Source organism: Pyxicephalus adspersus, chromosome 4 (assembly GCF_032062135.1).
Source record: "Pyxicephalus adspersus chromosome 4, UCB_Pads_2.0, whole genome shotgun sequence".
NCBI lineage: Eukaryota > Metazoa > Chordata > Amphibia > Anura > Pyxicephalidae > Pyxicephalus > Pyxicephalus adspersus.
In genome coordinates, this window is record NC_092861.1 from 21,752,667 (window position 1) to 21,779,670 (window position 27,004).

The window sequence follows — 27,004 nt, forward strand, 5'->3', positions numbered from 1 at the left end:
CTGGTCTATATGGTTCTGAGTTAGATCACTAAAAACAGTGTAACTGACCAGAACACAGCACACAAGATTTCAGGAAAGATTTATAAGGCATTTTGGACTTTTCAAACAGATATAACTAAATGCTTTTAACTGCATATTTAACAGACCAAAAGGGATCATAAAAGGAATATTCAGCGTTAGTCACCCCTACCATCCTACAACAGCAACTGTGACTCTAAAGCTAGGTACACACTTCCAATCATTATCATTAGAAAAGGTACGATTACGACCGATCAACGATTATGCATGATTATACTTGAACAATTGTATTGTGCACAATTCTGTACATGCTGTAACAATATGATCGTTCAAATATAATCCACCAATAGTATACACACGCTGGATACAATCCTTTGAATGATGCAGGGAGTGACATGTAAAGGAGAAAGTGTATTGTAGATACATGCACGATCACTGAACGAGTGTACACACTATAGATATTGAACGATCGTCGGCCCATCAGATCCGCTGTTCCGGTTGTTCACTTCCAACAACAATCCTCGTTTGTCGGCGTCATTGGTCACTTTGTTTTAGAACGATTTTTGGCCAAACAGTCATTCGTTTACAACGATAAATATTGGACGTGTGTACGCAGCTTAACTCCTACTTACCTGATTAAGTGAGCACTGTAGGTCCCTATAGAATATTCACAAGACACTAGCTGTACCTCAGGCCCATAGCTGTCTTTAGTTCCAGGCCTACTACTCCAGCAGAGCTGCTTCTACGGCTCCATGAACCCTGCAACAAGCAGGCTGAAAACCTGAACAATCCTCCCATGTATCATGTATAAAACTGTCACTAATGACGTTTCTAGTGTAAAGCATGTCAAAGATATTTACCAAGAAAAAAAGAGTCTTTTATGTGTTTTTTTTGTTTTTGTAATGTAAGGCTACACAAATCAACAAACAAAACAAATGAAAAAAGTCACCATATTAATAACATAAATAAAAGAAGACTACAATAACAGCAAGATAACAATAACTGTTTGAGGAATACCTAGAGAATATGGAGAACAAGAAGGAAGGCATTATTAAGGCTTGATGAGGAGTAACTTAAATATTAACTTCAATAAAATACCTAGGAACCAGTATCCCTACCGAGGCAGAATTCTGACAATGACTTTGGAGCAGCTGTACCCAAAGGCATTTTGGATAGGTCTTGGCTCACCCATGCTAGGTTCACTATTTTTCTCTGGTGCATTCCATAAGACAACAAAGAAGTCCTCATTGCTCCTCACCACAGAGACTCTGGTAACCTAGAAGCTAAGATTTTTGTGGATGGTCTGACCAACCATTGTTAGTGCCACAGTGCCATCGGTATAACAAGTGTAGAAAGATGTCACCAATGGCGAAACACAGACTAATGACTCTCAATGAAAAACTGAAAAAACTTACTTAAGAATTAAAAACTCACTATCAGTATCTTAAATATGCATAGGTTTTGTTAACTAAACATAAAAATGTGCTTTTAGAGGGAGTTTCAGTTTTACTGGTATGGCAGTAATTTTGTCAGGTTATATTTTTGTGTCTTGGTTTACCAAGTTTTGGAAAGCAGAGACCAGAGCCTAATGAGAGCGGAGGTGGTACCTGTTCATGGATCATTTTTCAGAGAGGTGAGGGCACTGTACAAGTTTCAATTAGTAAAGCCATCTGGCATAAGCTCAGTCCACTTCAATAGCGGGTCTGGGAATTGATTTCGGTGACTAAGCTTTATGCTTGGCTAACTGTCAAAGTCCACCAGAATAACAATCTGCGTTACACTGCAATGCAATGATCAAACTAGAGAGAAGTGAAGTTACTGGGTTTTCTGTCTTCACCCTGCAATTACTATTCCAAATTAAATATTCAAATGAGCTGCAACAGGTTTGTGATTGAGAAACTGCAAGAACCCAATTACAGGTGACTTTATATGTCTTCTTGTAAAGAATTTTGTTATCTTACTATGAATCTATATAAGTCACAAATTACTTTTTTTCAAAACACATTTTTATGGATTTCAAATAAAATTTAGGTTTATTTGGGGCACCTTTTTGCTTGTTTATTTTTCTGTACCTTAAAATCAATCTGTACACCTTACATTCAGTCTTGCAGAGTTGTGCAGAACCATCACCTGTACTGAAATTTCTTAGGCTGAGTACACACCTGCAATGGTTGTCGTCCGATAATCAGCTCAGGGCCAATATCAGACGAGAATCTGGCGCGTGTACAGCGCTCGTCGTCCATCGTCCAAATGACCGTCCTGGCAGATCCACGGAGGATGGACGACGAACGATCTTAATTGAAGTGAAAGGGAGAGAGCGCAGTGGGGTGCTACTCCATCGTTCTCCCCCTCTCCGTGTAGCAGAATGGTGCTGTATGTACAACACTCGTTGATGCATCATGCAGTCGTAAAAGATCCTTTCCAATGACAATTATTGCACGTGTATACATAGCCTTATTTAGTCCCCAAACTAGGAGTAACAAAGTATTACTAAAGCTTAAGTTGTATCTGTTTTTTTTCCTCTTATCAACATGCTAATAAAAAACAGAAATAATATTATTATTATTATTATTATTATTATTAATAAACAGGATTTATATAGCGCCAACATATTACGCAGCGCTGTACATTAAATAAAACCTGTCTTCATTAATTACCTTGCTTTAGATCCACTGATGCCATCACTAGGTCTTCCTGGGCCATCACTGGAGGTCATGGTGCTGACTGTATCACCACCTTAGATACTACTCTCATAATGCTGATCCTCCATGATTGGAAAAACATAAATTCATGAAATCCGAGCAATGAAAGGGAATAGGTCAGTAAGGATAAAACAGAAATGACAAAATGATGTCCTCCAGCCAGGAATTTAGTTGGAAGACCTATTATCATTATGTTGCCATGAGGAAGGGATCCTGCATGGCCCCCGAAAAGTTGGTTTTAAAACATGTTGTGACAGTGCTCTCACAATAAAGTAAAACACATGTACTTTTGGGTGTTGGTGACTGGTGTCTTCTGTTTTCATAGTTGGGAAAATCATAATAAACAATTTCAGTACAGATGGGGGATTTTGACACCTGTGCAAAATTAAAGGTAAGGGTTAAGTTATTTTTTTTATTTTGTGTTGGGGACATTAGGAAGAAAAAAATGTTGTCTTAAATAAATGTGATTTTAGCCCAGAAAAATATTTATGATCACTTTCTTAAGAAAATTCTTGTCACAGATCTCTTGCAGAGAATTTAAATATTTAATTTGGACTAGTAATTGCAGGGTGAGGACACAAAACCCAGCTGTCTCACCTTTCTCTAGTTTGTTTTGATCACAGTTTATTGCAGATTCTGGTGGACTTTGACAGTCAGCCAAGCATAAAGCTTAGTCACTTGAATCAATTCCCAGCCCAGCTATTGAAATGGACTGGGGTGGTGCCAGATGGCTTCTCTAAATGAAACGGTGCTACTTGTAATGGTGCCCTCACCTCTCCTAAAAATGTTCCATGACTTGGTCACACCTCTGATTTCATTGGCCGTCCTTTCTGAACCTCCTCTGTATCCTAAGATAGAAAAATGTGCCCATACCTTACAAATTTACTGACAGTGAATCTAAAACTTCTTATAACTAAAGTCAAACTTGGGATAAAGCTATATAAAGTAGCCTCCAGACACAGTGATGGTCATAGCCAACAGTTTGCTCCTGTGCAGCCCTGACTTGGGGTCTGCCTGCTGGACTTGTATGTTGTCCACATGTATGCTTTAGTTTTCTCCAGAAAGTCCAATTTTCTTCTCACGTGTCCCCCCCACCCCTCCAAAAAAAGTAACCTTCTGGTAGGTACAGTAATAGGCTTCATCTGGCAAACAATCATTATTCTATCAACAAACCAAAAAATGAATAAAACCATTTGTTATTAATCATTGGTTTTATTCCAGTGATTATTATCATTGATTTTTAATAAAGTCGTTTTTTCCAGGTTAGAAGAACAACACAATCATTGAGAAATTAAATAGCACATTTAGCCTCATATTAATATTAAACGGAATTTATATAGCACCAACATATTACGCAGCGCTGTACATTAAATAGGGGTTGCAAATGACAGACAGATACAGACAGTGACACAGGAGGAGAGGACCCTACCCTGAAGAGTTTACAGTCTAGGAGGTGAGGGAAGTATCACACAATAGGAGGGGAGATATGTAGTGGTGGCAAGTAGTGAGGGTTTAGGAGACAGAAGAAGATGAGTAAGCAAGTTTAAAGAGATTTTGAGTGCTTTTTTTAAATGAGCAGAAAGTAGGAGCAAGAATAGGATGAATACGAATAGGACGAGGAAGACCATTCCAGAGAGTTGGGGCAGATATAGAAAAGTCTTTGAGCCGTGCGTGTGATCAGGTTATGAGTGAGGAAGTCAGTAGTAGGTCATTGGAGGAGCGAAGAGAGCAGCTAGGGAATTAAAATATTTTCACTGCCAATATTTTTTAAATAATACATACAAATATGATGGTGGTCAGAAGGTAGAGGAATGTAGGTTTGGGTAAATATACATTTCCCTCCTGTCCACAAAGTTTCTCCATCCACGATTCCAGCTTATATAAAAGTTACATAAGATCTTACATAAAATCTAAAGAACACCTCCCAAAATATTACATACGGTAGTCCATTCAATGATTTTGTCAGCAGCAGCCCCAGATAACTAAGTTTACACAGCCATGGCTCCTTTTCTGCCATTGCTTTGTTTGTATACAGAACTCACAACATATCTAGTTGTGTAATATGTCACTAAACACACAGAATGGGTTCTGAAAATAGAATTTCTGTGAAGCTTCCCTGGAATAAAGGTGAATTCTGTGAATCTGCTTTGCCCTAATGACATCTGGTGTTGTTCTCTATCACATAGACAGGTCTGGTAATGAGGATTAATGAAGGTCTAGAATTAGGACTGATTAGATTGTGGTATTACATTGCATTTGTCAGATTGTCATTAATATGGGGTAAACAGGCCTGTGGTTGTCCATGTAGAAAATGTAGTCTATAAAAGAAAAAAGGAGCCATGCAAGTGGGATTTATTGATCAGATGTGTTGGAAAGTTTTGTTCTCTGATGGCCATTGCTTTCCAGAACATTTTCTGTATCACTAATATTGATGCATTTATCAGATTTATATTTTGCTTTTTTTTAGTAATACCAAAGATAATACAACTAATGATAATACTAACAATAGTAATACTTCAGTTAACCGTGAGCGGATCAATGCATCAGAGACCCCACAGTCCTTGTCAGGCACCATTAGGAAGAACATTATTTTACAAATGTATGAATTCATATTAATGCTCCGCGGGATTAAAATTATGAATTTAGAGGTCCGTGAGGTCTGAAAGGTTGGCAACCACTGCTTTATATTGCATTAAGTGAGGAGTCTCACTCCTCACTCAGACCAGTGAGGTGGCCGGTCTTTTTCTGTAATAAAAGGTTTATTTTTAAACATAGTAACTTCATAATGTTAGATGGGTGCCTTTCATTGGTGCCCCAATTAAACTGTGCAATGCAGGGGCGTGCCTAGGCACGGACTTCCTAAAAAGTCAGAGTTTGCATACAATCACTAGAGAGAACAAGTAGACAAGCATTGAAACATGAAAACTACCTTTGGCATCTGCAGGTAGCAGATATCACATACACAGCTTATCTTTGCTCTCCAAATAAAAATATACACAATGATTAAACCAACAACTAACTTTCCCAGTGTTGTCTGGACATTGATTAACCCCTGACTAGTGATATTATCCAAGGAGCAGAGGGGTCAGGGCACAGCATAGCATGACACATGACCACAATGACAAAAACATTATGCAATGCCTGGCAACATTACTCAAAGGTAAAAATCACTTATACTTCAGCCAAAACCTTTTTCTTTGGTTTGAAAATTTGTGTATAGAATGGGAAATGGTTTGGAGCTCTCTCAGGTGGTCAGTGCTACTTGTAGAATAAATGTCTGACAATTGCAGATATGGAGTAACGTGTGACAGTGTCCGACCATAGCAGCCAGTTTTTAGGCTGAAATATGCAACTATTAGAAGTGCTCAGTATAATGTCACTGCTCCCCCAGGTCACCCATTCCTCTGTAGAGAGGGATAAAGCTGTAAGGAACTGCTGCTAATACAAGTCAAAGGGGGTCGGAAAAGGAGGGTCGCTTTGCATAGACACTGTTATTATTATAAACATATTATTATAAAGCACCAACATATTACACAGCGCTGTACATTAAATAGGGGTTTCAAATGCCAGGCAGATACAGACATTGACACAGGAGGAGGAGAGGACCCTGCCCGAAGAGCTTACAATCTAGGAGGTATCACACATCAGGACTTGCTCTGCATGAATAATTGTCACTGGCACATACAAGTTTGCAAACTTTGCCATAGCCATCGTTAAAGTCTTCAGAGTCCAAACATTGTTATTTGTTTCTGGCCATTTATAGGGCTAATAGGCAAGCTAAATCTCTCTGTACAAAGAATTGTCAGCTGTACTTCCTGACAATATGGTCAGTCCAGCCTTTAGGTTATTGACTCTTAGGTACTCCTGGGCAATGCTTATGCACTACTTGGTGCTTCCCCTGGGCAAAAGGTATGCACAGTAATATCGGGTTCCCTATGCCGGTGAACCTGCAAACTTTTGAGGCACAATTTTGGGAACCTCATCCTTACCACCCATATAGATGTAATCCCGGAGGGTAACAAGTGAGAAGGTGATAAAAAGATTCATACAACTTGCTTGAAGGTACTCTTATCCTTTAAAGATTACAAGTGCCCCTTGGGGACAAACTTTGAGACTGATCATGGTATGTTGATGGGTATCAGTCCCTGCACTTTATATGTATCAGCAGCTTGTTCTTTTTTTGTGATAGAAATATTTCATCCAGTAGTTTGATGTAATTGTGACTTGTGTTCCTTCATGCATCACCTCAATAGACCCCTATCAGTTTAAGAAGTATGCCAACCCCTCCCAACATGAACACAAAATTATGCTAGTTTACTATCAAGATTTTAAAAAAACAAGATTACAAAGTAAGTAAACAACAGCAAACTAATCCAAATCAGCAGACAAGTACAAGGCCAAGGCAGTTCCCAGAGATTAGGACTGTAATTTATTATCTGCACAGGGCAGAGCCCACTGAAACCCCAAATAGACATTGATGGGATGCCAGTCTGGGAGTTGTGGTATAAAAATAAACCCATGAGTAAATCTCATATACACAAATATTAATTCTAGACAAATTATGTCTATTGACATCAGTCTACTGAACAGAGAAAACAATTTGTCCCAGTTATTTTGAACAATAGCCAGTTTTTCTGTTTTTGTTGATTTTTTTTGAAAACCAGAATGTATTAAGAATGATTTTTTGTGACTTGGTAATAATGTTATAAATGTTCTACATAGTTCACATGTGGCCAAATATATTCCTCCCATCCATTATCTCTCCATCACTTTCACATGCCATGACCCCGCAGGACTGGAAGATCTGCCCTGACATGCTAACTAGAGCATATCACCAACACGTGAGACCTGGCAGACAAGTAAATAGCTGGGTAAAGCAAAAACTATCTGCAAACAGTTGCTGGGAGTAAAATACACATTCAGATCTGCTGGTGTGCAGAACGTCTGAACATGGTTCTGTTATTATTGTAAAGTCTTACTTTTCAGGTAACACATACAAAAAAGGCATGGCTCTATTTTTGGCCCATTGCAAGTAAATGGGCTACTTTAAAGCCGAAGTGCCGCCTTACCCTTCTTCATAGTCCTGTCCTGTGCTAAAAAGTGGTTAGACCAATTTTCCTGCACATTGTAACCACATTACAGCGGCAGCAGATATTTTGAGTCCTTTTCATTTCCTGACGGATAGGGAATAGCTATGTGCTGATACAGTGTGTGAGAGGCAGTGCTGTGAGCTGAGCAATCCTCTTTACTTGTTGATTACTTTTCTCCTGTCATGCTTTTAGTTTCACAAAGAGGTCTGCTTAACTCACACTTAATAGAATCAACCCAGTGACTGCACAGCACAGACACAATACAAAGGAGCTAAGGTTTGGGGTTTATTGTGCTGTCAGCAGTGGCAGAGGAGAACTGATAACAAAGGTTAGTGCAAAACTATGTGGCAGACAAACTCAGCTTAGGGGGATGTTTTAGGTCTGATCAGGTTTGAATGTTAACACAAGTTCTGATTTCAGTAAATGGAAGAGATAAAGGGTTTCCTTCATAATGTAACATGTCTGCAAAGAACCATATGTGAGATGAGCAGGGTACCTTGTGTTGATCTGTGAGAGCAGAAGAGAAATTACTCTGTCTTCTTTGCACTAACACACCATTGTCTCTGACTGGTCGCAGACCATGGACTATTCCTGGATCCTGAGAATAGATCTTCTACAGCTCTCATAATGACATCACATGGGATTAGAAGAGGGATTACACAGCATAGGGTCAAGGTTATTAAAACGTAGGGGAAATTACAAAGGGAGGGGAGGGAGGTTTAAGGATATTTTTAAGATGCTGAATAACTGAACTTTCAGTTTAAATCAAATTCATTTCAGTGGAATCAAAAGAAAGAAAATAAAACACAGCTTTAGCTTTCCAATCAGCAGGGTATATGCGCTTTGCTGGTTTTAGATTTTGAAATCTGATTCAGCAGAGGAAGTGCTCGACCTCTGCAGGGAGACCACTGCTTCTACACAGAGAATGGGTCAATGCTGGCAATGGATGTGCTTTTCTACTCAAGATGTGACTGCTGCACCTGGAATAAATTTGGCTGATTTCAGCTTAAAGTTTATGTGGGCACTGCAGCGTAGGTACATTAGGAAAAGCGTACTGAGTGCAGTGCAGCATTTACAGAGGAAACACAACATATGGTGTTGACGTGTTTTTAATAACCTAATAGATCTTTCATAGAAAACTACAACAATAAAGATAGTTAAGATCATTTTTTAGCTATCTGGATTGGCTGTCAATAAATGTGGCCCCTCCATGCACTTCGTTAGCTGGTGATCGTTGTTAGATGGGTTTGCTAAACAATCAGCATACAGATATTTTTATAAAATAATATGTTTCTTTCAAATAGTTACAAATGCAATTCCCATACCACTATGTAGGAAATCTGCTGCTTGGGCCTCCAGCAATATCCTGACTGTGGGTGCTGGAGTGATGCCAGGGAACAGTTGGGAAAGAACTTTCCTTACACCCAGAGGATATTGATGCACTGGCTGAGCAAACTGCATGTAACCGGTTCCAGCAGCCATGTAAGTCAGGCCCTGGAAATACAATATTTCATTGGCATAGTACATTGGCAGCACAGCCACAACTCACTGGTGCAGGATGAATGAAACTCCAGAGTAAACTTTCCAGGCTGACTTCCCAGGACTTGGGAGTAAACTAAAGGCACGAGGCTCCCTCTAGTGGCCAATATAGGGCATGACACAGTATTAGAGAAGTGCACTGGAATTATTACTAATATTATTATTACTATTATTATTATCAATAATAATAATAAACAGTATTTATATAGCGCAAACATATTACGCAGCACTGCGTAATAAATAGGGATTGCAAATGACAGACAGATACAGACAGTGACACAGGAGGAGAGGACCCTGCCCCAAAGAGTTTACAATCTAAGAGGTCGGGGAAGTGCCACACAATAGGAGGGAGGTTATGTAGTGTCGGGAAGTAGTGAGGGTTTAAGAGACAGAAAAAGACGGGGAAAAGATGGGTTTTTAGAGCTTTTTAAAAGGAGCAGAAATTAGGAACAAGTAAAATAGGATGAGATAGAGAAGTGGCCAGTGAATTGTACACAAATTCACAGGGGAATAATTTATAAATAGAGCCTCTAGAATGTACAATGACATAATGTATGCTGTAAATATGAATGAACTAAGCTTTCTTGTCTAGAGGTGTTCTTTTTTCAGTAAATTATGATTATGAAACAGTGGTAATTTAGGAAAAGTACTGGAATCAACTGATAGATTTGCACATGCATTTGCAACACCATCATATTTGTGTTGTTTTAAAACTATTGGCACTGGAAATATTTTAATTACCTAGCTGCTCTCTTCGCTCCTCCAATGACCTCCTAATGACTTCCTCACTCATAACCTCATCACATGCACAGCTCCAAGACTTTTCTAGAGCTGCCCCAACTCTCTGGAATGGTCTAAACTTCTCATTTCAGTTCCTAATAAATCAATGCTTGGTTCTGCCACCTAGTGACCAAACTAAAAAGTGCACAGCTGTCACTATTGGAAATGCTGTATAAAGGGACATTATGAAGGAATCTGGAGCAAATTTACAGGGGATTCATTTATAAATAGAGCCCCAGGTGTTGTGTATGTTATTATTACATTCATTGTTCCAGCTAGGTTTGTATATAGTCAATCCCTTCTTGCATGTTATGCTCAAGGTACAAAAAGCACTTCTAGTTTTAGGAGGAAACTATTTGGGCTCTATTTATAAAACAGAGAATCTGACATTCCCTCAAACATTCCCTAGTGGTGATTAATCACTGCTAATAAAACAAATGGATCTGGAAGATTCCCATCAAAGAATGCTTGAAGGAATGTCAGATTCCCTCTTTTTTAATTAGAGCCCCTTCTGCTGCTTAAGCAATATTGGCAGACTGATAAGAAACAGAAAGTACACCCGATTCCATATTTCAATTCTTTTATGTATTAGGATATGATAATAAAATATGTTTTGGTCTTTTAGTAGGTGCCATTATTTATTTTATCAAAAATTAAGCCAAAGTAAAAAAAAGCTACATAACAAACTAGGTACACTAGTACACTAAGTACACAGCGCTAGGTCCTAGGTTCAAATCCCAGCCAGGACACTATCTGCATGGAGTTTGCAGGTTCTCCCCGTGTCTGCGTGGGTTTCCTCCGGGTACTCCGGTTTTCTTAGACTACATTTAGGACATATGACTATAGTAGGGACATTAGATTGTGACCTCTTTTGAGGGACAGTTAGTGACATGAGTATGAACTTTGTACAGCGCTGCGTAATATGATGGCGCTATATAAATACTGTATAATAATATTATTAATAATAAAAGTACACCCATAATTCACTAACTTGTAGAAATACCTTTTGCAGCAATAAATTGTTGTGGAGGAATTTGGGCTCACTCTTCTGTACATTGTTTCAGTGCACTGGGGTTTTTAGGGAGTTGTTTATGCACAGCTCTCTTAAGCTTTCACCACAGCATTTTTTTATAACACTTATTTTTTATGTATTTTACAACAATAACAATAAACAAACTCGGATACAAAACATAATAAAAACAGGTACCAAATGCCACCACAGCATTTTAAATGGGTTGAGGTCTGGACTTTGACTGGGCCACCACCATGGATGACAGCTGGTATGTGATGTTTGTGCCAATATGGCATTGTGCATTATGGCCAAACATCTTCACTTTGATCCCATCTGTCCAAAGGACATTGTTCTAGAAGCTCTGTGATTTCTTCTCATGCAACTTTGCTGTTGTGTTATTTTTAGAGAAAAGATGCTTTCTCTTGGCAACCCTTCCAAACAAGTCTCACTTGGTCAGTCTTTTTCTAATTATATTGTCAGAAATTTCACAAATTCACATGCCAACTGAAGCCAGTGGACTTCTGCATGAGTGTCATGTTTTTTTTTCTCTTTCCATTTCTCTGCAACTTCTCTGTCCATTGCATGGTCTAGATCCTAAGGTAAAGTTGGTGGATGTCCACTCTTAGGAAGATTATTAACTTGATGTTTGAATATCATTTCTCCGTGTAGAAAGATTGACTACAAATTGTTTGGAAATAGCCTTGCCATGTATACGATTCTGATGTCTTTCATCCTTGGCATTGTGTTAATACACAGCTGAATGCTCCAGACCAGCAAACTGTCGAAACTTTTTTTTTTTTTTTTTTTATAGAGGTTGTCACACTTGCTGATGACCGGTTAGGTGCATTTGATTTTAGTACGTAGAATAAATAATAAAAATAATTTCTCTCTAATAAAAATTGCTTCCAAATGGCAGAATCTCCCGCTGTCCTGGATAGGCAGAATACATGCCATAAAGATGACCTATCTCCCGAAATTATTGTACCGGTGTCGTACACTTCCAGTACCAGTTCCCATGCAAGTACTTAAAGATGAACAGAGGAAAGTGTCACGATTTATCTGGGACCCTGGGAGACCACGAGTACCAGATAAAGTACTGCACCGACATAGACTAAAAGGGGGACTTTTGGCTCCTAACTTCGGTAGATATAGGCAGGCTGCTCAACTAGCTCCATTAGTGGCACTCCACACCCTTAAAGACTCACCAATTTGGGCTCATTTGTATGCTGAAGAGCTACCAGCAGTGCAAATATATAATCTTCTATAGTTACCTTCCTCAAAACGCCTTCTGGTGTCTGATCCCACGCTGTCTTATGCACTGGGAATATGGGATAGGGTGAAAGTTTCAGCAGGCTTGATGTCTGTTCACACCCCCTTAATTGGCATCATAAATTGCCCTATTTTTACACCAGCATATGAGAACCCAAGAGCTTTTCTCAGGTGGGCTCGGAGGCCGGTTCGATACGTGTATGATCTGTTCTCGCTTTCTGGGATCAGGTCCTTCGCGTATCTGCAGGAACATTGGACAGTGCCTTCCGGCGAGCTTTTCAGGTATATACAGATTAGACACTTTATAAGCAGTTTACTTAAATATACAGCAGACTCTCCACTAAAGCTTACAAGCTTTGAATCCTGCTGTTATCGGGGTTCTAGCTCTGCAGGTTTGGTATCTATGATTTAAGATTTACTAATAAGTACAGATACCTACCCTCTCTCTTATGTTGATAGATGGGAGACAGATTTGGGCACTAAATTAGATTAGGAGGAGTGGCAGAGGATATGGCAGACCATAGATTACGGCTCTCCAAATGTAAGCATGCAGGAAAATGCATATAAAGTACTATTTAGGTGGTACTTAACACCAGTAAGAATCGCTAAATTTGCAAATTGGTGAGACCCGTGCTGTTTCAGAGGTTATAAAGACCTCAGTACTTTTCGCCATATATTGTGGGACTGTCCAGTGGTCAAAAAACTTTGGATACGGATTTTCAACTATATACGATTGGTTCTGCATGTGTCTATTAAGAGGGACCCCTGGACTGCATTGCTCCACAAATTAGGTTCTACCTTGTCTAAGAGTCAGTGTAAACTGATCTCCTTTATTTTTCTGGCCACTTGTCAGGTGATAGCAGCTGCATGGCGGAAACCCTCTTTAAGCTTTCAAGCAGTGCTGTCCAGATTGTCGGACACTATGGTCTTAGAAAAAATGTGTGCTGTGGCCAGTGACTCTCTGCACAAATTTTACAAAGTTTGGACACCTTGGTTGGACCATCATACTGCCCCTGACATAGACCGTAGGCTCTTTCATTTATGATAAATAGATGTGTTTATTTGTAATGTCAGTCTCAAGTACATTTTTTGGGTATTTTTCTTGAATAGTTTTAGTTTATGTTGTTTGTCTTCATATTTTAAGTTTTTACTAATATCATGCTCAACAATGGTATTGTTTTCTTTTTCTCATTGCTTTTACTTTTGTTGTTTTGTATATTTTAAAAAATTTCAATAAAAATATAAAAAAAAAAAAATTGCTACGTAGCTGAAAGAGGGCTTGTTATAAGGTGATTTTACGGTTTGCACATTAGGATCCTAAAAGTGGTAAATATTCATCCCAAAGGTAGATAATAAAATGCACAGGGTTGATAAATGATTAAAGGACCTCACAATTATTGAAGTATAATAAGATCCATGAGACAAGCATTCTCCCTCCTTTGTGGGCAGTAAGCAGGAATAGGCAATCTACATGGGCTGAACGCCACCAAAGCCATGCTTTCCTGAGGAAGTACTCATTTCCATCCACAATAAACTGTGTTATGCAGATTTAATATTTTCAATAAACAGCTAAACATTCTGGTATTGTAAACTATATCTCTGAAAACATTCTTATTTGGACCCAGTGTGGAAAAATTAGGGAATTATTCAACAACGAGAAAAATATTATGAAATCAATAATTAAAAAGCCTGAACCTGCTCTGGCTTTAACAACCAACAATCTTCTTGTACAGCATGACAGATCAGCTTTGCAGGGTGGAATCAATTTGTCAGTTTGTTCAATTCCCGCTATAGATTTTTATCATTCAGATGGTTTACTGGTCATATGATTGTGTTGGTATGAGATTATATGTACCAAGTGGATTTATTTTAATTGATTCAATCAATATCCCCCACTTAGGTCTGGAAAATGTACCAGTAATGCAACAATCTAACTTACCCTTTGGATGTATGTTTTACAATGTCAGTATGTGCATCTGTAAATAGGTTTGTGTCATATCTGAGATTTGTTTTTTGTAGCAAAGCAAAAGTTGAGTGAATAACCTGCAAGAGTAGTGATTAGATAGTTTAACTACCCCCCGCCCCCATTCCAAGCATTACCATTGGTCATTAAAGTAGCTTGTGATCCTAATGGAAGAGTAGAAATGTGCAGATTATAGCAGCCAGTGATATATAGGGTTCCCAATATACAAAAAAGCATCAAAGATATGTGTAGGCTCAGTCCAGCTCAGCCTGGAGCCTGTCCAGTAGCCTTGAATTTTAATACACATAACACATCCGTATTATGCTCATGCATTCATGTTCACTTCAGAATCACCAACCTACTACTATAGACCTACATGATTATTATATAAAAAAAACTGGAGTGTGTATGTTCCACCATCACTTGAAAATGCATGGAGACATTTCAACCAAACTTGCTAGACATTTGACTCAGACTCATGTGAGTGCACCGCTGATCTTACAGCACTGTGGTATATGTCAGAGGTATATTTGCATGTATGTATTGCTCAGTGACAGTGTGCATTTTGCTTAACACTACAGGTTTATTTGATTCCTTTTCCTGTATAAGATTGCAATAAATAAATACCCGGGCAACACTGGGTAATATATAATATATATTTCAATATAAAAAAACCTTTTATATATATATATATTTTTATCTCGATAGGTATAGCGTGTGTTTGCGCGTGTTAGAGCCAACACTAAAGGGAGTCTAGGATAAGTACTGCAGAGAGGTTGGTGGCAATAGAGGGGGCTGGGATTAGCAGTAGACAGGGTAAATGTTTAGAATTGTCCCTCAACCGCTTATTCCTGGAAGGAGGACTGACGGAGGTTGTCTAGCAATGTACAATGGCCTCTCCATGATGCTGCAATAAGCCATGTCTAATGGTGAAATGCTGCCACAATTTTGAGTGTCCTGGATCCTAGGAATCCAGGTCATTTATTACTATTGGCCTGATGCTGCCTTGTGTGACCTTACACCATGATCTATTTAGTCTGGGGGTAAATCTCTCCTGGGAAGCAATTGGGGCAATAGTTTTGGTAAGTAAACCAGGCTTTAAAAGTAAAAGATTGATTTCCATGGTATGCAAGCTGTAATATAAAATCATGCACAAAAAACCAAACACACTGAAAAGTTATATAAAATGTATTTTCTTTCTGTAAAAAGCATACATACAGATGTAACAGAAGGTAAAAGGCTCCCCTTCAATATAAACTGCTACAACTACAACACATCATTGTCCACTATAGAACCTCCAACCAAATCCTTCCACTGGAATCCATTATATCCTAATTTATATTTTTACATGTGATTTTTAAGTTACATCCCTGAAGTTGAATAAACCCTTTTCTCCATTGTCAAAAAGACCAATAAAAACTAAAGGACAAAATAGATAAATTTATGTACAAAATAACTTTCCAGTGTCTAGACGTATCCTAGCACATAATCTGTGCAGAACCCAAATAACTGAGGTTTTTAATGTCATGACCATGAAGGGGGATAATCCTTCTCCTATTCTTAAAAATGGTAATTAAGATATTTTAATGCAAGCTTCCTCTACTTCATTACAGAGGTGTCTGAAAACCGGTGCAGATCATTTTTGGAAACCATCCCTGTGGTTTGAACGTTTATATTACTTGTCTCAGGTATACAGATGGCCATCTGTCTCTCTCAAGAGGAAACCGAGAACAAAGTAATCTTGATGGTTTCAATATGGAAGATGGTTGTCTGGGAAGGACCTGCAGCTGTTTTTAGAGACCACTTGGCTTGAATTAAATGATACCGCAGGGTAAATTAAAAAATTAAACAAATGGGCAAGAGGGATCTTTAAATTGCCCTGTTTTGGATAGGGGGAATAGTTTCCATTTTGTTTTTAAATATATAAAAAAAAAATGTAGAACCTCACCTAGTATAAGGCAACATTATTTAAAAAATGATTTAGTTAAATGTATTTAAACTAAACTGTCAAGCAAACTTAAATTAAGTTTACTTAAATTAAACTTAATATTAAAAAGCTTTATGTAACGCATACTATTCTATAACCCCTCATTTCTTTGGGGTCAGAGCAGAAATAGAATTAGTTTATTAAGCCATTGGTCTGTCACTGCCACCTTTTGCACTGTCTAGATGAAAAGGTTTGAATGCTTATTTCCTTCACAATTCTAGACCATAGCCACCTTTTCAACGCATCGATTGGGAACAAATATGGCTTCCCTTCTACCTGAGACACAGATATGTAAAAATCTGCTTGTTATAACCTGTGTTTGTTGGTCACATTTATTTCCTGATCCCCAAATTTGGCACCTCAGATAAATTCTCACCGTATATACGCACGCATACTTTAACTCTATATATTAGATACATAATAAGCTCATGTATACACATTTACATTAAAAAAAGTTATAAAAAATATATTGCACTTCTTATATACATTGCAGCTTCATGGGTGCAGGAGATAACAAGACCCATTATGGTTCTTCATATTTTAGGCAGTTCTAACAAGTGGTAAAGATACAAATCCATTTGCTGCCTATGTTTTATTGCGTTGCAGGCCCCTCGCTGGGGTCTAAAGTCGGCCCCATTATATGGGCAGAAAACCATTATCCCTATACCCACTGTAGAATACCAAGATGTAAAGTTGTTTCTTTTTGCTGGTAGACAAAAGAAAAAACATTTCTTGGCCCTACGCAGTTGTGTACGAAAGAACTTGCAACGCATTTCAGAACATGCTAAGCATAGTTGGTTCTCCGCAGTTTTGTGCCACCCATACATATTGTAGGCAATAGTTTGCCCAGATTTTCTGAGGGTTTGTAACAGCAGTCTTTCCACCATGGAAGCTGACCCGTCTCCTTGCAAGGCAAGTGGGAACATCGGCCTTTAGAGAAAAGTCTATATGCAAAGGGCAGCAGGTTAGATTTCCGTCAGTGTCAGCTTGTAGCTTCCTCCGGTCTCTTCAATCTGAAGCTGGAAGGTGTCTTCATTTGAATAGTGTCGAATAATGTTGTCATCCATGTTTACCAGGATCCTAAGGTAATAGAGAAAAATATTTAAATTACCAAACAAAAAAGCATCTAAAATTGGAGAAACTACATTAAAGGGAGAATTACAGTAGACTTAGGACTAAATAAGAATGACAGTTCTCCATCGGCAGGGAGATTCCTTTAATTTTATCATTATATAAATATATATTTATTATATTCCTTTTATTTAAAGGTAGGTCCAGCCAAAATTATAGTTCAATAGCAGGTTGAATCTAGTGGGTCAAGTCAGAACCAGATACCTATATTTTTTGGCCAGTTTCACATTAAGGGTTCCTTGCAATTGTTGCTTGGTTCCTTTCCACCTGGCTGAGCTTTAAATAATTTTTGCTACTTTTGTGCGTTTTAGAGTCTACAGTTTTTTTTCAATATATGAGAATGCAGCAGGGAGCAGAGGAGCTGTTCATATGTGTTAATACATCTTACCAATACAGTCCTGCATTGAATAATTGAAAATAAGCTGTTGGTACAGAAATCTGCTCTATGGGGTGCCGAATATACATTCAGGACCACAGAGGAGATGAGATGAATGGTGGCACGGTAGAGGAAGAAGACAATACTCTAAGTCACCAATCCTGTCCCTAGTTATTAGGTATCCACATGGGACAATTTATTAGGAGATAGGCAAATTGATAATAAAAATAAATAAACGAGTGGTGGTAGAAACCGTCTTTTAAAGTAACACGCAGTCTTAAGATATGGTTTAATGGCTCACTGTGTACTGAAATTTAAGTTTCCTTTTACAATCCAAAAGACACACAACTACTTCATAACTAGCTTCCAGCAAACCTGACTCCAGACTGTACGTGTCTAAAGTACCATGGAAGGAACAACAGATTGTGAGCTCCTTTGAGACAGCAACTAATGAGAAAGATTCCACAGACTTTGAAAAGCAACAAAGAATATGTTGTTATACATCTGTGAAATGTTCCATATACTTATGGGACATAAGTAATCATCATCAATTAAAGACTGCTATACAAATAAACAATCAGCAAATAAAATGATCAGCAAGCCATCTGTTTCCAACAAGTGTGAGATGTGTAAGCCAAATTTTCTGTTCTGACTTACCCTTTTTTGCACTTCTTAAAGATTTTTCCAATTTTCTCAAAGGGAACTTCATATTTTTCAGAGATCTTTAGAAAAACAAAAACAATAATTTACTATTTATTTCTGACTTGCATAATTACTGTAAACATTTAAACTAGATGTTAATCTTTGTATAGACACCCCAGCCTTGTGCCAATAGAGGCAGCTTCTGATGGCTACGGATCTATCCTGAACCCTCAACTCACCAATACTCTCATAAAACACACTAATATACACTAAACTATCATTAAATTATTAGTAGTTAAAAAAACTCTGTATTGAAGATGTGATCCAACAGTGCTGTGTAATATTCTTACGCTTTATAAAGTTTATTATTAATAAGGACCAAATTCTGGGTGTCTACAGGCTTCATTCAATTATATCCAGCAATGGTATTGCATCAAATTTGCTTAAAATTTCTTCTAAAAGAAAACTGGTGCTTTTTAACCCATTGCTTACATTGTACAGCATATTTTAATTTAACGCAAACCTAAATCTGAAAATGTAGGTTCACCTTCAACGCTTATAAAAAAAAAAAAAATGTTGGGGGGGAATTCAATTAATCATGATTTTTCCTATAGCAAAGACATCTTGGGTACTTAGTTTCCAGGTCAGGTGGTCCAATGCCAAAGCTCAGCATCAGAAATTTACTGCCAGTGCCCACAAAGCTGGGTCAGGTCAGGTTTGGGGTCCCTGATCTGGAATCTGTTGCTTACATGATCTCAATGTGACAGCAGACAACTTTAGTTGTTTATAAGTTTATATTGACCCCTAAACTCCTATCCACCTCCCTCATCCTCCCCAACAGAACTTAGGTCTGATGATCAAGTGAGCTGATGTAACTTAAAGTGATGGAGTGTAAGGTTAAAGGTTTTTTGTTAAAAATCCCAAATTGGTTTCGCCTTACATGTAAGTGGATGGCCATTGTCACCTGCACAGTGTAACATCCTTTAGACATTATTGAAGTCTAATAAGAGTACACATAGTAATTGGATCTACCTTGAGATACCTTAGACTAGTGTAAACATACCCAGTTTGTTCACCCATTCTTTAAAACAAACATACTTGACTCCGGAATACTTACAGCTTCCATCAGTCCTTTTAGTGATGGAGATTTCAGCATAAGAGCGTCAAAAACTTCCTCCGTCTCCCTTCGTACATAAAGCAGCACTGCAACAGGAGAAAACATACAAAACTCAGTCACAATCCTTTTAAACAGCAAATTTACATTACCCTAACTAATTTACTCTGCATGATAAGCACAAATTCATGTGTACTGCTCAATCATGACAAGCATACAACCATACCAACTGAATGCTCAGCCTAGAGCCAACTGATTTTCCAATTACAAATACTAAGACATAACCAGTCAAAAGTAGCAATGACATTTGTCTGCGTGATCTCAGATTCGTTTCAGGTGCAGAAAAAGTTCATATAGTTTCAGGAGAAAACTTTATATACCTCTCTTTGGTTCATCTAATCTTGGTATCTTAGCTGGAGGCGTTCCAAAGTCTTCTTCAGGACTGAAAGGCCCTCTCTTCATACCAGAGCTGAAGAACACAGAAGATAAAAAATATTAGTATGCATGCATGTAAATACTGCACAAAATCAAGTCTACATCACCTCTATATTTAAAAAAAAAAAAAAAAAATAAATGGCGTTTTTTGCGTCAATCAGCAAACTGAAACTCAACCTCAATGGAGCAAAATGTATAGCCATTTTTATTTATCCCCTGCTTACCCATAGCATAAAGTGCCAAAAGCTATGTAGACACTTCTCAGACACTACAATCTCATGCAAAGTAAACAAATAATAAAAAATCATGAATTTAGGCAAATTACCCAATAAAAACTAGGTTATTTAGCCTCCCACTGGTGCTTGGTCTTTCTGTTAGCTATAGTTTAGGGTTCCCCAGGAAGAAATGGTGTTGGGTATGGGATGATGGCTATAGACTTTGTTAAAATCTTTACAAAGAGATAAAGCAAAAAGAAAAAGAGGATAACTTACTTTTCTCCATCCATCTCTTCTGGGGAAAGTGGAATCACCTGAAATAAAATGAAAACAGAGATAAATCAACTTGCCACATCTGATACCATGATATTTCTCATTTTTTGCCATTAGTTCCTTAAGCAGAACATGAACACTACAATACTAATACGCATTATATTTTACAAAATGGATAGCATGGATAATGCCAAACACGAGGAATTGAAGTTAGTAGTTCAAAGGTATAAGACCTATGCAGACTTCCTGACACCAAGGATGGTTTAGGCGACTAGAAAAGGTGGGTCACAAATTTCACACCTTCTGGTCTTGGACTATCAACATCTTCCATGTCTCATTCCAAGGCAATTGGATTAGGGGTTTGTGCTTTGTGGATATAAATTCTGGGTAATTTTTTTCATAAAACAATTTGGAAAATTGTGAAAGATTTTCAACATTAAGAGGAAAAGTGCAGCAGAATGACTATTATTCGATATATAATGGATAAATGAGAACCTGGATAAATGAGAACCTTCACAGACAAGTCAGTCTGACAGATTCTGGTTTCTGTACATTGGGAGACCCAGAAGTAGAAAAAAGCAAAAAGATAGGTATAAGTGATCTCACATATAGATGCATATTACTGCATCCATACCCAAATGTCATAGTCCCAATGGGGCCAAGTCCTGCTCCATCACCATACTGGACAACCTTCATAGCCAAAATGAAAGTCCAGGAAAGGAGAAGAATGGATAGAACTTTGAAGTACTGATGCTATACTTTTCAGAAAGAACTAAGGAATTAGCCACCTGGCACCTTAACAGTAGAAATTAATTTAGGCTGCAGACATCCATTTGAGTGTAAAGGCCTTCATATATAAGCATACATTAAATAAGTCACCCAGAACTTTTAATCCTGGGTATTAAGGTAATAAATATTTTACTTTTATTAAAGTGAAGACCCCTTTATTAGAAAAAAGGTCTGGAGATACTTACATGAGTGGTACGCTGCAGATTAGCAAAGTGCACATCAGGGATGAAAAGGACAGGTTGTGTGTCCATGTCCTGCATGGGTTTAAACACGGTGATGTCTGTCCTCTTATGAGAAGGAAGCAGTGCTCCTTTAACATCTGTAACTGCAAAATAGAAAAAAAGAACAGATTAACCCACACAATTGTATAGGTCAAAACTGTGTCTATAGTACTGCAAACTATTCTTAAAATACAACAAGCCAACCCAAAAGAATAAATAAAAATGTGCATAGAATATATATAATATATATTATAAATATATAATGCACGGGGAGGTGGTGTGAGTTTACAATGGAGGCTAAGACAAATATTCTAACTCTTCCCACTCTAGGAAACATAAGTGGCCCATATCACAGTTTTTTTTACTAAAGGTCAAAAGCTCAGGGAGACAAAACTGGGACAAACATATTGCTTCTACTTACAAGCATTAATCTGGGAGCTGGGATCAGTACACTTGCCTTTTCTCTTGCTCTGCTTACGTTCTTCATCACGGATTTTACGCTCTGCACCCTATAGAAGAAAAATAATTTTTTAATCATTTTTGAAGTCCGACTAAAAATGTAATCCTATTGCTGGAACAGAAAAAAAAAAAAAAAAAAAAAGTCTAGCGACATGACTGTGGACTTTGTACAGCATTGCATAATATGTCGGCGCTATATAAATACTGTGTAATATTACTATTATAAACTATAATGAAACGTACATGTGTATGTGTGCTCAGGGCACTTCTATGACTCCAAATAGAATCATATGTATCTCACCTTATCACAAAAAACTTTGATCTGGCAGTAGGCCCGGTGGATGGGCTTGTTGCTTCTGTTGTTGTAGCTGTACGTATCGATCTGGATATTGAGCGGAAGCCCCTTCACCCCTTTCTGAGAAGAGAAGTCTGTACTTAAACAGTTCACAGAGATGAACACCTGCAGATAAATAGAGATGGTCATCAGTATATCAGTTATATTTAGTTTTTTTTTTTCCTCTTTTAACTAGCAATGCTCAATATAATGTGAAAATCATTTTTATTCAGCAACATTTTGCTCTTTAATACACAAGTGCTGTCTAAAGTGTGCAATCAGTTTTTAATATCTTTTTCATTCTTTTAACGTTAAGTCTAAAACTGAACTTCTCAAATAAATTTTGTAAAACCGGTTTTAGACACATGCACCAATCATAAAAGTGCGAATATTTCCAAATGTCCCGTTTCTTCATAGCGATATTTGTATACCATTACTGGGAGATATTTGTTACAGAGCTGTGTATGAAGGTGTCACCATCTGGTGGTTGTCTTCCATATAATGGTTGTGCTTTGGAACATCACAGTAGTTACAAATATTAGGATGATGGATTCCATCACACCGGCTGACACTAACCAAAATCAAGAGTCTGAACTACTTTAAAACTAGGTTACTTGTGATCTGTTCAAGTGAGATTTGTAGCAAAAGACTGGGGAGAAGCACCAACATTTGGAAGATCTATATTTAATAAAACAGAGCTGGTTCATTTTTTTGAATAACAGTTTCTTTAGCTCTCACCATCTACCCATGACCCCCTTTTATTATCTGGGCTCTTAGCTTGCTATTCTTGTTACATTTGGTATTCTTGTACATTGCACTACTTCCGGTGCTTTGGATACCGTCAGTGGAGTGGAGACTTTCTTTTTAAGATACACTAAAATCTCTGTGCTTCCAGAAGAAATGGGTTAAGTCACCATTTCCAATGTGAGAACTGGCCACCCAAAATCTTTATGGAATGCGCCATTGCAGGAAAGCACTCCCATAAGATTCCCATCACCAGTCAATCCTTCAAGTGTTTCCTAAAATTTTAATGGAAATTCCAATTTCAATGTCAAGCACTAAATAAATACTTCAATTAACCCTTTCACAGGCCAGCGGTGAATCAATGGAGTTAGAAATATTTAGAAGTTAATGACATGCTAAATATACTTCCCCACTGATGTGTGTTGCAACTCTGGAATATTAGCACAGAAGAGTCACCTGTATGACAAGGGATTATCACCGCTGTTCATTATGTGCTGGAATGTAAATGAAGTGACAGTCGTGGCTTGTATAAATGTGCAAATTATACAGGGTGCATAGGAGGACATAGGGGTATGACCTAAAAAGCCACTATAGCCACCATCCTTCTAAATGATAAATTGTTAGAAATTCTGTCCTTATTGCTGCCTTTGTGCATTTTGGGAACATCGCCGCCCTATCTGTCTTGGCGACCACTCTCTCACTGGAGCTGATCATGTGGCTCCAGTGAGAGAATTACTTAAAAAAGTAATTGAAGCCAATGAATTACCTAACGCAGTTTACACATATCCTATACCAGAAAGTGCAGAATTCTACACCGCTAAACCCCACGAACTATAAAAGGTAATCATCAATAGCCCCAAAAAAGGGATCTCTTAAGCTTATACAAAATTCACTCTGCTGCTTCCGCTTCCTTCTGTAACAAATGATTTTGTCCAATACTTCCACATTTTAAAGCCGTTTATTTGGGCCCATAGCCATGAATGTGTATTTATTCTGGAGATCCATTATTATCGCTGGTTTACACATTTAGACGTGTTCTAGGAGCATGCAGCTATTACCAAGCCTGGAAAGAATAGGTTTGAAGGCCATGCTCTTGCATTTTAAGAAAAGTAGTATCATGTATTTGGGTTGATATATGCAGGTAGTGGACTCTTCTAGATTGGTGGCAACACAATCATGTTTGCGGATCCCTCCATGTAAAAATTAATCTTTTCATATACCCATTCTGATTCAACCAAAGCACATGGGTCATCCACCTACAGTTCTCCTTCCGAGGAGATTGAGGGGTACAGAGCAGCCAAAATCTCAAGATGCTCTTGCAATACAATACTTTGTTAAAATATAATCTACTCTGCATTTGCCAGAACAACATTACACCCCATAAATCAAAAGTTGCAGTAAAGGCAAATTATTATTATTAATAAACAGGATTTATATAGCGCCAACATATTATTAAATAGGCAAAAATAGGAATCAAACTTTTTTTCGCAAATACTTTAAAAAAATAAATGTTCCTTCTGCAACACCGGGTCAGAAACCTTCCTAACAAAAACCAACAACTAGAAACCAGCTGGCAGCCCAGGGATTATTGGGTATGGCATGGTGTCGCCGTCTAGTTCATCTAAAGGACTGAGGCTCCATGTCAAAGCATGGGTTAAACATTCCAAGTTCAGCATACATTGCTTTTCCTTTTCCCTTGTCTTTGTATTTGATGAACTGATGAGAAAGAAAGTTTAACAATCCCAGCAGTGTTTGTTTATGAACTCTCCCAGACATTCACCTCATCGGCACCTTCCAAGCAACCTGTTGGCCCTTTACAATAGCACAGCTTCAGAGCGCAGCTAAACAAGAGCAACAATCCACGGACATAGAAGAAGCAGAAAGACGGAGGCGGCTTCTTTTAGGACTAAACCCTCTATCTGCTATTATATGGCCCATTGTCATTGGTTTTCCCAGCCAACATTGCCCCATTTAAACCCAACGAGATCGAAACTCCTCTTTACATAACCAAGTTTGGATATTATATACAATTATACCACAAACAAATTACTTCCATATGCCATATGAAAGGCTATTGAAAAAAAAAAAAATAAGAGCCCTTCAGTGAAACTTTCCCATTAAATGGATGTGTTTACATACAAGCAGCGTGTACGGCCTCTTGTCAGGACAAGTCACCAGTTTATTAGAACAGATTAAGTTATTTATTAGCAGACTGGGGGGAGCACAGCTATAAAAGACACACAATCTAAGATCAAAAACTTCCACTCCTAAGGCAAGGCAGCTGCAGGTTCCTTATTGTGGATGCTTTTAAGTACAAATCCATTTTTTAGTTTTAAAGTATTGCAAGTAGCAACTTAAAAAGAAGAGTTTAGCAATAGTAGTCACAAAAAAAAATAAAAAAAAAAAAAAATCACTAAATGTAAATCTTTATCCTATAGTCTTGAAGTTGAAAAAAAATGGCACTGTAAATGCAAATGATTCTATAACAAAAACTAAAGTAGCTACAGTAATAAATCATCATACATATTGATGCAGGAGTGCACACTAATAATTACAGCTTAAGACGGTAATAAATTCAACACACCCAATTTAATGAGGGTACCAAGGAAATTATATAAATCAGGAGTTGCACATACCTTGCCTTCATCATTGAGGTCCCAGGTGAAGGAAATGGCATTATAGGCAATCTCTTCAATGTTGCTGATTGTGTTCAAACTCTCTTTGTAGTCCGCTGTAAAACAATCACAGAAGAATGGTAATATTTTTGATAACTAGGAAGTGACTTATTCATCTTTAAATCACTGGGCAAAAAGGGTCAGGTAGGAGGCAGAGGAACCAACAAAGCTTTAAAATGATCCAATAACTTAAGCGTTGAAGGGACTAGTGCTTTTTGTCGGCAAGATCTACTGCCGGAATTTTATTTCTGCCTTTCAACACCATAGACCCCAACTGTTCTGGCTACATTGTAGATAAAAAGTGAGAAATACAACTGAAGAAGCAATCATTAAAAGTATACAAATAAGCCATCCTGAGTACTGTCTGCTGTAATATTTCTCAATGCTTTGCTACAAAGGATGTAGCTTTGCTGGGGGACCAAGAAGAGACGGAATCCAGGTTTGAATACAAAATCGGGTCTAGAAAACATTAAAAGCAACCATGCTCCGTGGCCATTGCCCGTAAAATCTTACCTATATCAATGCATCTTTGTTTGGCAGTGTGTTGTCTAGAATGCCAGTATTTCCAGTGTCGCAGCTGATCATCTCTACTTTTATCGTCAGCAAACACAACCATAATAACGCTCTGGAAGACACAAAAAAGAGGCAAAATGAAAAGATCATGCAAAAAGCTGTAGCTGTGTAACTGGCATTGGGGCAAATAGGACTGCATAAAGAAAAAAAAATGTTTAAGGCTATATACACATTTAATTTTTTTTTCCGTTATGTGGACATCATTGGACACTTAAGTTATGCAGCCCAACTGTAGAATAGGAGCAAAACTCAAGTTATTTCCTTTCTTCGGTGACAAGACTTACCCGCACTTTGCTGATGGGGTGGTGTATTCCTTTATTGCTGCCAATCTCTTTCAGTGTGATTGGATAAAATTGGCCTTTATTTAAATAAGTCATTGTGCTGTCTCCAGGCTTTGGTCGCAAAGATTTTGAAGCTTCAAGTGTATATTCAAAGTTATTCCTACAATTTAAAACAAAAAACACATTATATGACTAGGATACCAATGGCAAGATGTACACAATGACATACCCAAAATTTCTCCACTCCATATAATGCCATTTTATTTTTTTACCAAGCGCAAGAGTGCCAACTATAGAGAAACCTGGATTTAACTATGGGGGAATTCTGGTATTTCTGCATCATGGTGCCATAATCCATAGATTTCATGCTACCCAAATGGTA

General features: G+C 37.9%; 1 protein-coding gene across 1 annotated transcript in view; it reads right to left on the reverse strand.

The window, feature by feature from the left end:
* Window positions 1-15,561: 15,561 nt before the first annotated feature.
* GRHL1 (grainyhead like transcription factor 1) overlaps window positions 15,562-27,004 on the reverse strand; it is a gene marked incomplete in the record, with an annotated part of 18,738 nt that continues 7,295 nt past the window's right edge. Inside the window, 11 exon segments of the mRNA XM_072407542.1 lie at window positions 15,562-17,440; window positions 18,525-18,589; window positions 19,627-19,712; window positions 20,004-20,092; window positions 20,550-20,587; window positions 21,521-21,660; window positions 21,978-22,065; window positions 22,317-22,475; window positions 25,730-25,824; window positions 26,282-26,393; window positions 26,626-26,782. Of these exon segments, the coding sequence (XP_072263643.1) occupies window positions 17,326-17,440; window positions 18,525-18,589; window positions 19,627-19,712; window positions 20,004-20,092; window positions 20,550-20,587; window positions 21,521-21,660; window positions 21,978-22,065; window positions 22,317-22,475; window positions 25,730-25,824; window positions 26,282-26,393; window positions 26,626-26,782 (1,144 nt within the window).